The following is an 11,244-nucleotide window of genomic DNA, read 5'->3' on the forward strand; positions in this document are numbered from 1 at the left end:
GCACTATTATTTGTTAACCTCCTAAAAGTTGCATGCAAAATCACTTGAGAAAAATCTCAAATAGTACAGAAGGTAAGTAATGACAATGACTATGTAGCCACTTATGAACGGCCACTTTGCAATAGGTGAGAAAGGAGGTGAGGTGAGGGGAATGGATTGCTGGAGGGAGATCCTAGAGACTGGAGGGGGCACATTGAGAGGGGTAAGTGAGTAAGTGACAATGTTTATGACTCAAATAAGATATCACAGCAGACATGAACTTGGATTTACTTTCTCTAAGCAACGTTGAAGAAGTTTGTAAAACAAAAACTTACTTACGAACTTGCTTTACAGGGCTTGTTTTGTATCAGCTCCATAACTCTTGCAGCCCTTAAAGAAACTACGCCATATAACGACATTTGGTGGGAAGGGCATGTCGGAAATCACCTTCTCTGCTTCCCTAACATGTCCACTTTTAGCCAGTAAGTCCACCACACAATGGTAATGATCCATTTCTGGTTCAACCCCATAATCCATTTTCATTTGCTCAAATAACTTGATCCCATCTGTCACCAACCCGCCATGCCTACAAGCTGTAAGCATAGTGCTAAAAGTCACTACATCTGGCTTCAAGCCGAAGAGAATCATTTCTCTAAATCGTTTTATTGCCTCAAGAGCATGACCGTTAAGTCCAAGTGCAGAAATCAGGGCTGTCCATGTGAATAGATTTTTGTCTTCCATTTCTTCAAAGATCTTCACTGAGCTGCCGATGCTACCACATTTCCCATACATGTCAATTAACTTGTTGCATACAAATGTGTCACAACAATTGAAATTAGTCTTAATGATATAACAGTGAAGAGAACTGCCCAGAGAAAAGTTGCACAGTTTAGCACAGACGCTTAGAACGCTAACAAACGTATAATTGTCTGGTAGGACTTGATACCACTGCATCCATTTGTAAAGCTCAAATGCCTCTTTGTAATAGTCACTGCGGGCACAAGCTCCAATCACACAGTTCCAGGATACAAGGTCAAGTTTTTCAAGAACCGTAGGTAATTTCGGAGTATCATCATATTGCTTGGTTCCATTACAAATTCCAGGAATGACATAACAAGGAACAGCAGAAAGCAGACCATCAGCAGAAGCTGTGAGAAAGACCAGCAGATGAGATATGAGACCATTCTTGGCATATGAGGTTATAAGAGAGTCCAAGACATACTTGTTTTCCTGAAAGCCCATTCTTATAATTAAGCAATGAAATTGTTGTGCTTCTAATGCCAACGACGACTTAAGAACAGCTGAAAACGTGAACTCAGTTGGTCGGTAACCCAAATGAAGCATTTCTTGCATTAAGAATATAGAAGCAGGCGAATAGATATTAGAGTATCCCCAAATCAAAGCATTCCAGGAAACCACATTTTTCGCATATATCTCATTAAAACAGCAATGGGCATTTTCCAAATTATCACACTTGGTATAAAAGTCAATCAGTGCACTACCTACAAAAACATTAGATTCAAAAGCATTTTGGATTGTCTTACCATGAAAGGACTCACCATAGCACGGCATCTCCAAATGGTTACAACAGTTTATAAGACTAACAAATGTGATCTCACTAGGCAATACTCCATCCATCGACATTTTAGAGAAGAGTTCGAGTGCTTTCCAAGATCTCTCAGTTTTCGCTACTGCACCAATGATAGTATTCCATGATACAACATCCTGAACAGTAACCTCATCCAAAACTTTCTCAGCCGAGCATATGTCAGTGCATTTCACATACATACTCATAATAGAATTCACCACAAGAACTTCACACTTAAACCCATTCTTTATGGCTAAAGAATGCAGTTGTTCCCCAAATCCCAAGTCTTGTTGGCATGAAAATGATGAAAGAATACCCACAAAAGAACCTTCAGACAAAGTATAATTCTTTCTCACAAGTTCTCGAAATAACACCACACAATAATCAGCAAACCCATGATTCCCAAGCACGGATATCATTGAATTCCATGTGACCAAGCTCTTACAAGGCATATCCTCAAATGCCCAAACCGCTTCCTTTAACAACCCATGCCTTTCGTAAAAACTTAACAAAGAAGTCCCTGCAAAAGCATCAACATCAAACAAACCATTCTTTATTACCAAAGAATGCAACTGAACCCCATGATAAACTTCCAATGACCCACATGTCAACAACCCACCAAACACATACTGAGTTAGCTCAAAACCATAACACCTCATCTCAGAAAACATTCGCCAAGCTTCCCCTACGCACCCACATCTACTGTAAGCACTAATTATGATATTATATGATACAGCATTTCTATCAGGCATTTTGTCGAACCATTGACGTGCAACTGACAATTCGCCAAGTGAAAAATACTGGGACAAGATGTTGTTGTAAACAAAAATGGGTTGGGTTGGAGATGGACCCATTGTGATGGAGAGAGCATGGAGTGGTTTTGTTGCTATAAGGGACTGAACCCTTGAGCATGCTCGCAGTAGTTGCAGAAGGCGTTTGTGTTGTTGCAGGAAGTCTCCATGGGTGCTTATGCACTTGGAAATGATCAGCAACGGAGCCACGATTCCAAAATGGAGTGGGTTGATTGAACCTTCAGACACAAAATTTCTTTCCAATTAAAAAAATATTGTGCGAAAATTTCAGTAGTCTCATTAGTTTCTTTCACACTTCCCAAATTTCTAAAAACTGTCACAGAGACAGAAATGAACTGAGAAAAAACAAAGTATAGTTACTTGGAAGTACACAATCTGAACCACAAAACTGACTATAATCAAGGGTTTAAATTTCGATTTTGGTTAGAGAAATATTGAAAGATGGGATAGGATCAAGGGACAAAGATTTTGACAACGATTTTAAACTTCTTCTCAACCTTTAGATCTAGTTTAATCTAGCGGTCCCTAAGTAAAACTTAAATTGTTCTCGTTGACATGGCAATGACATGGAAATAAATAAATAAACTAATTTAAGTAATTTTATTTTTACCAAAAGAAAACAAAACAAATCGTGAAAAGAGAAAAAACTCAACAATGCTTCTTCTTCCTCTTCTTTTTTCAATCTCCATATTCTGAAACCCTCTATGCCATGGATTATATTTGATTAATATACATATATATATATAGATATATATATGCAATGAAACCAATAGATTTTTCTTAAAAAAACATAAGAGTAGAATTTAATTATAAAAGTGCTTATGGTTTTTTAACTCTTCATTTGCAAGAGCACGGTCCAAAAATTATCACTTTTATTTCTTTTGGTCAAATTGTCATGAAGGCACACCAAATTTTGTTGTTCTGGGCAATCATGAAATCAATGGAGGTCTTCATCCCACCCTCCCACGGTTTTGCAGATTTTATTTATTTATGTTTATTTATATTCCATGTCATCATTCTTGTCATTTATTGATTAAAATCCTCCATATCACTTTTAATTAGGACCAATGGGTGCTACAGAATCTAAAGGTTAGAAAAAGTGTAAAAATATTTGTCAAAATCTTTGTCCCTTGATCCTATCCCTTGAAAGATATATCAATATAGGTGGAATATCGGTTAACAAACAAAATAATAGAAACTAGCAATAAAAGCATACAAACTATGTTTGAAATACAGATAGCAACTTTCCGGTTCCTAAAACCGACGGCATATACTGGAATATATTTCCAAGAACCCAGTTTGACTCTGCATATAATTTCTCATAAAGTATGGTTAGATGAACAAATTCGTTATTGCTTTCTTTTTTATTTTCCTTTCCAAATTTCACTTTTTCTGCCTACAAGTTATGAAGGTTATATTCATCCTTGAAATTTCGGCAGAGTCTATTTTGTTTGCGTGACTTTCCAAAATAATTGATAACCTCTTAACACTTCTAGTATTAACTCAAGAACAACATACTTACAAAATTTCACATTGGACAAAATGCAAGCTCAGTGTGATAGTTTCCTCTAATTCACTGACGAATTATACATTCAAATTGCCCAATCTACCAACAGAATTCAGACGTGATAGATGTCAATTGGAATACAAAACCAAATGCCCAATCAAATTAAATCAAGAATTACCATTCACAATTTCCTATCCACAGAAAAAGCAACTCCATAAATAGATGCCTAAATCAGTTTAAATCAATTCAATGAACCCTAAATTAGTAACATATTAATTCTACTAACCCTAATTCCTACATCCCAAAATGAAAATTTGAAAACAGTCATAGAAATTAAATAATAAGAAGAGTAGAATAAGAAGAAACGAAGAGGAAGAAGAAAAATAAAAAAGAAAATGGAAAATGTCAAATTATTGGCAAAGGAGAAAAGGAATCGACTTACAGTTAGGGAATGGAGGAGGAAGACGACCAGAGGAATCGACTTACAGTGAGGAAATGGAGACGAAGACCCTAAATTAGTAACATTTTCCGCCGTACGGTTTCGAATTTTTTCTGGGCTTTTAGATCTCCAAAAATATATATGGTTTTTAGGAGTAAGTACACTTATCTAATTACATGTATTTAGTTTTTTTTTTATACTCATTTTTTATTTTTTTTAAATATTAAAAATTAATTAAAATTTTCTAATATTATGTATTTTTCAATTAAATCGATTTTAATCTCACCACACTACTAAAAAGAAAAGGACTCTTTCCTAATCTCTTCTTCGTAATCCAACAAATCAGAGAATCAGGACTATTAAAATTTGATCTAACAATTACAAATAAGGGCCCACTTTAAAAGTTACTACGCGTGTGGCAATTGCCCTTTTTATATTTTTTTATTTAAATAATGAATTTACATATTTTTAAAAAATTATTTTTTTTAAAAAAAGAAATGAATTAAAGACATGAAACCACCCACTAATGTGGGAGATTTTGTTTTTGTTTATTTTTCTATAATTTTAAATATTAAATTCATTCAAAATAAAAACATGGTTAAATATTTTAGCTTCTTTTGGTTCAATTGTAATTTATGAAATTCTTAAAGAGCAATTTATGGTATTTTGAATGTTTCACCATTTTATGGTGCTAACTTTATATATATTGACACACCCCGTCCCGAAGGAGGGCATGCTAGCCGTCACGTGAGAGTGACGTAACCATTTACACAGTTCGGAAGCTTTAAAGATACAATTACTAAGATGTAACACCCGATGGTGTGTCCTACTTTTGTGAATTCTATCAGAACACCGTTGGATTCCTCGTGGCCACCAAAGCTCTGCTATCTTGAACCTGGAGGGGCGTAAAACAAAATTGAGTGGGCCAGTAAAACAAAGTTTTTCGAAAATCATCTCATTATCAAAACGCTAACCCCTCGCTGTAAAACCCATATACTTTCCCAAAAATATGTAAAACATATACTTGTCTCAAAATCATACTCAGAAGTAGTGATATGTGAATTATATGCTATGCCAAAATATATATCTCATCAAATCATATAAGTAACTCATGCAAAATAATATGTCAACCGGATCCACCTACAGTGGCCTATACGGCTAAATCTATAGCTTATAATCAATCTCATCAATCTTATCTAGCCGGAGTCATCGCAAGTGACCTGTACGGCACTACACTGCACACGAGTCGGAACCCCTGAAAAGATCTATACAACTGGGTGAATATAGTTATGCTCACGCTATCCTCCCCTGATAGCTATGCAATAAATCGCTAGTCAGCTACGAATCGGAACCACCTCTAGTGGTCTGTACGACAAGATTGGGCACCTAAATTGGATCCAATTGTGAGCATATGGTGCGGGGGTGACTATATATATACAGGCCTGAATCATCTATACTAAATCACAATCACCCTAGTGCAGGTTTATGAGTTTTCAATCATATCAACTCAACAATTACATAATTTAATTTATGAACTTACCTAGCACTTACCTGTGCGTCCGCAGCACCAATCATACATTATGAAATTACTAATGCATGAATAATTAGGCATATATGTTGCATGGCATTTCATATCGCATTTTATATCACATTTCACTTAAATTGATTTCCTGGGAAAAATCTCATTTATATAGGTATATACGGAAAACAAAACTGCCCACTCACCTGGAGTTTGCCCTACAACTCCCTAGCACAACACATCAAGGCATCATGACGATCGGCGCCTAGAACAATCATCAAATCAAACCTCAGAAATCATATTGATAGAATATATAATTTATATAAAACACGTCACTACGTAGTTCAATCCGGAAGATCTGCAACTCAGATTTCCAATCCATAACTTCCAGAGGTCCACAATATATCTCTATAACAACATCTTAAAATTTAATTACCATCCAACGGTCGAATCTTCGTCCATTGTCAAAACCAAGTGACGGTTAACATTCTATTTTATGAACTTATAACTCCAATTCCGGAAGATCCGTAAATCGGATTCCCAATCTGTAAGTTCCTATAATCCTCAAATATTACGTATTACAACGTATCAAAGTTTGGTGACGATCCAACGGTCTGATCGTCAATTCACATTTTCACCTAACCACAAATCGTAACGAACTTAGATTCAATTACTCAATTTACGTCAATCAATTATCCAAACTGAACCTAGAACATTAAACACATGCTAAGAATGACATTGGCGGGCCACTGGCCACGGGCCGCCCCGGCTCGCCGGAAAATCCAACTATCTCCAAAAATTACCAAAATTTATAGAAATGAAGATCTCAATGAGTAGAGTAAACTTTATACCTGTGGCCAAGGCCAATTTGGCCTGGAAAGGCTCCAATTCCATCAAACCCGTGAAGAACCCTGGAAATGGGTGAGTTCCAATTTGTCCTCAAATCAACTCCGCCATCCCAACCATTGTTTGGGCTTTATTCTAGGCCTCAAGATGAAGCTATGGGTGGTGGCAATTGAAAGAAATTGCTTCAAAAATGGAAGAATTTCAAACACCCATCCATCGCGCCACCGGTGCGTTTTTCTCAATTTCTAACTCCAAACTTTCCAAATTTTGGGATGTAATAGGTAGAGGAAAGGCTAAGGAGTTGATTGGTAGAGGTGGAAGGTTGTAAAACACTAGAAAATTGGACGGAAATCCGTCGAAATTGGGTGTGGGCACTGCCGGGTCAAAACGGGTCACGGGTTCTTCCCAACCCATTTCTCCTCTTTTCCTCCGCTTCTCACCCTCTCTCCATTCCTCATTTCCCTGTTCCGATTGGCCAGAAGCTTCTCTCTCTTCTCCCCATTCGCCCAGCTTCTCTCATTTCTCTCCCGGAGCTCCTGCTCTTTTCCTCTAGTTGGGTAGTTTTGCCCAATCTTTTCTTCTTCTTCTTCACCAGTCATGCACACACACATACACACACAAAACCTTCCTTTTTATTTTTTTATTTTCTTTCCCTTACATCTAAGCCATCCATTTCAGATTTCCTTTAATCTGGGCCATCAAAATGGCACACCAAATTTTTATAATAAAATTCATAAAATGCCCAAACTTCAAACTTTAAAATCTTTTTCGTTATAACTCCAAATCACGAACCATCTGCTCCCACGCTTCCGTAGCGACGAGTACTATGAGGATATGTCAAGAAAACAAATCTTAGATGGCACGACACAACTATTAACCTGGAATAATGCGCATGCCTCAAAGGGCATTTTTGTCAAATCCTTTATTATAACTTTAAAAACTCTTAAAATCAGGGACGAGCTGTCACAATCTACCCACCTTAAAAAAAATTTCGTCCTCGAAACTTACACAATCTTTACAATCCATCAATATCCATAAAACAACCTGAAACACATCTCTCTCATTTGATCTTTTGTCTCCTAAGTAGTTTCTTCTGCTAAATGATTCCTCTATAAAACTTTCACTAACTTCACTGTTTTATTCCTTAGAACCTTGTCCTTCCAATCCAAGATAGTCACTGGTTCCTCATCATAAATCAAATCCGGATTAACTTCCAAAGATTAAGGTGAAGGATGATTTTGTGAAAACATGTTCATTTGAGCAACATCATATAGCATACAATTAACAATTAAAGGCGGAATCATGCTTGCATGCACTCAAAAACAAAACATTACCCATGAAATTCAAAGCCTAGTAGATTGGTGAACCAAAACTCAACTCAAAACAAAGTGAGTTAAAATCATACCTTTGTAGATTCCTCTTTGCATAAGCAAATGCTAATCACCCAGAGAGAGGGCCTTCATTCCTTGCATCTAAAATCTATGGATTTGGATGGATGAAAAGGTTTCTCCAAGTTCCCAAAATTGAGAACCTCTAAGTATCTTCACCAAGGTTAGATTGGAGAAGAAATGAGTGACCTTGGAGTAGTTAGTATGGTTAGATACACCCTCCAAGGGGCCGGCCTCTTTAGAGAGAAATGGAGAGACATGTTCTCTCCAATTTTCTCCAAAACAAACCCTAATGAACAAAAGGCTATAAAGTCATATTTATACCTTTGTTCATTTGAGTGGCAAACTTGTAATTAAAGCAAGTTCACTACCCTTCCTCTAAATGGCTGGCCATGGGGTGTTGTTTGGGCTTTTGGGTCTTAGTGAATTAAGTTGTCATACAACTTAAGTCAATGGACTTGACGTTCGAAGCCCATTGGGCCTTAAGGTCCAAAACTATCCCGAGGTCTTTAACGAACTTATTCGTTTGATTAATTAACATATTAATTAATCCTTGCTATAAATAAATAATTAAACCATTTAATCATTCTTACTCATCTCCATTGTTTCTTCAATCTCCACCTTACACGGTGTGCGATCCATTAGGTTCCTTTTAGTGAGGCAGTGGGCGATTAAAACCATTTTACATCGATTGTGAATTGAAACTTACTTTCAATTCTCCCTTTAGTGATTATACACGTTTAGGGCTTCCACAAACCATGAGTGACACCTAGCAGCATATCATGGTTACCCAAGCTAATCAGAAGAGGTGGAGAACCTATTCAGTTTAGGATTACAAATGCAATACGGTCTTTCTCTAATCTAATACTCTTGACCACATTGTTTGGTTTGATAGTTTACTTATTCATGTCTACTATCCAATGTGATTCGTGTGCTTATATGATTACCTTGAATGTGATTTAGAACGACATTTCTAAATCTTATTCATACTCTGGCCAGAGGTTCTAAATCATATCATAGAGTATTCTCCCTCAAACGGTTTGAAGGTTAGAGATCCCTTGTTGCGCATTCACTTGTCTCCATGACTAAGTGGCTTAACCCCAATGATGCCGTGGACACCCCGATGGGGTGACTTTGACATAATCAAAGATCAAGGACTTAACCACAAGACAACTGTGATGCCTCAGGTCAAAGGACTACTTTGCATTATCCCAACCGTGAGTTCTCATGTGACATGAATATGAGAACTCTTCGTTGATCGTGTTCAGTGAACTCATTCTCTATTGAGCACCTACGTACTTATCTTGATGTCACACACACCAATGACTCGAGACTAGTCACTCGCCCTGAGAGAAGACACAGTACGTACTGATCTTAACGGACTGTCAATGCCCAATTGGCAATCCTATGATCAGGAACATTTAGGATGTGTCTACGAAAGAATGGTCTCATGAATCTAACTTCTTTAGATCGCATTCTCCCAATCACATATTCCTTGGACTTTATCGTTTAAGCATATAACATTTATATGAGACGGCTCAAACAATAATCTTTGCCCTTTATAGTTAAACTAGATTAGTTTAACATGCGAAATGTCCGTAAAGTATCATCATATGATTGGCTTTAGGGCACATTTCCAACAATCTCCCACTTGCACTAGAGCCAATCAGCTTGGTCATCAGTGATGATACCTCTTATGTAGTCATTTCATAAATGGCTGAATAGTAGGCCTAGACAATGGATATCTATATGTTATCCATAGAAGCAACCTTGAGAATAACGACGTCACCATTATACATGATTCTCAATCATGTGGTTCAGTCTCTCATTTGAGTTCGGACCTTGATGAGACCTTGATTCCCTGGCTTGAGCTATCGCCCCATTAGTGTCATAGTGTCAGTACACTAGATACACTTTCTGGTTGGAACCGAATAGAGAGTTCATAAATGAACTTTCTCATCCAAACAACATTGTTGTAAACTTCTATATGGCAATATATTTTGCATTCATAATGGAAGACACTAAAGTCATTACTTTAATGTTTCCATCCAAATATCTCTTTAGTCATAATTAAGAGATATTCGTTTATCTCTTCATTCATAATGAAGAAACATCCAATGATGGATTAGATTCATAATCTAATACTTTTACGCTTCCATTACGTTACTCTAATTCTTCCTCATTCTTTGAGGAATCTATCCTTTAGTATTTCTTAAATACTTAAGGACTCCCTTGACAGTTGCCATGGTTCTGATCCTGGGCTTGCACTGATATCGTCTTGTACCGTTCTAGGTACAACTCATATCAATGTTTTTCATACAATATGAAATACATAAATCACCTTTATGCGTATGCATAAAGGATTCTATTTACGCATTATTTCTTTGGGAGTCAAAAAGTACGTTCTCTTTGAGAAGAACAACTTCTTAGTCTCACTAGAGTTGTCCTTTTGATTGAAGTTTATCATCATATGAGAAACTTCCTAGCATCTCTTGTCTATTATTTAGGGCTTGATATAATCCAATTATATCCTAAAATCTATCATTATAGATTTCCATCCCATGTTTATAGACTATGTCTCCCATATACATTCTATCTTTATAGAATGTTTAAAGTCATAACTTTAACGAAGAAGCTTTCTTTTCATTTCTAAAATTAATATATCAAATATATATTTAAATTTTAGGAACATGATTAACTCCCACTAATCTTTTGTAAACCTAGTAAACAAAAGATTCATTTACATCTTTATGAGAAATCAAACGATTTGATCCTTTTCTCATAAGATGCTTATAGCTCCCACTAGCTTGGTTAGATTCATGATGGATGGATCTCTTCAACTTACATGTCTTGTGATTCATAGTTTTAGACATATATTATTAAGACTATCTTAATAATGGTTTCGGAAACCCATATTATGTCCAAACATTGAATCACCATTTAGTTGTAGCTAGCAATCTTCGAATTAATTGAAACCAAGACTATGTCAAAGATGGTTTCTTCAAAGTCAACCATTCTCTTTGATTGCAGTCACCTTAAGCTACCAATTAGCTATGGGGGTTTCATTATTTCGGGTCAAATGGTACTTTACCATTTTCTTGAGTATATATCATATATACACTCAATGTAGTCATAAGGATTTTCATTCTTATTTCTTTCGAATTAA

General features: G+C 36.3%; 1 protein-coding gene across 8 annotated transcripts in view; it reads right to left on the minus strand.

The window, feature by feature from the left end:
- LOC103404091 (pentatricopeptide repeat-containing protein At3g58590) overlaps positions 1-4,465 on the minus strand; it is an 18,253-nt gene extending 13,788 nt beyond the window's left edge. For 4 of the 8 annotated variants that reach the window (XR_011577547.1, XM_070815897.1, XM_070815895.1 and 1 more), the window contains exons 1-2: positions 4,329-4,465; positions 315-2,597 (exon numbers count right to left, since the gene is read on the minus strand). Coding sequence is in view for 7 of the 8 variants with exons in the window: in XM_070815897.1 (XP_070671998.1) it covers positions 328-2,421 (2,094 nt within the window). In the remaining variant the exon portion in view is untranslated. Of the gene's footprint in view, positions 1-314; positions 2,693-4,328 lie in introns of all 8 variants that reach the window. The other 4 variants (XM_070815900.1, XM_070815899.1, XM_070815898.1 and 1 more) reach the window with 3 other exon arrangements.
- Between the last annotated feature and the right edge of the window lie 6,779 nt (positions 4,466-11,244).

Source organism: Malus domestica, chromosome 16 (genome assembly GCF_042453785.1).
Source record: "Malus domestica chromosome 16, GDT2T_hap1".
Taxonomy (NCBI): domain Eukaryota; kingdom Viridiplantae; phylum Streptophyta; class Magnoliopsida; order Rosales; family Rosaceae; genus Malus; species Malus domestica.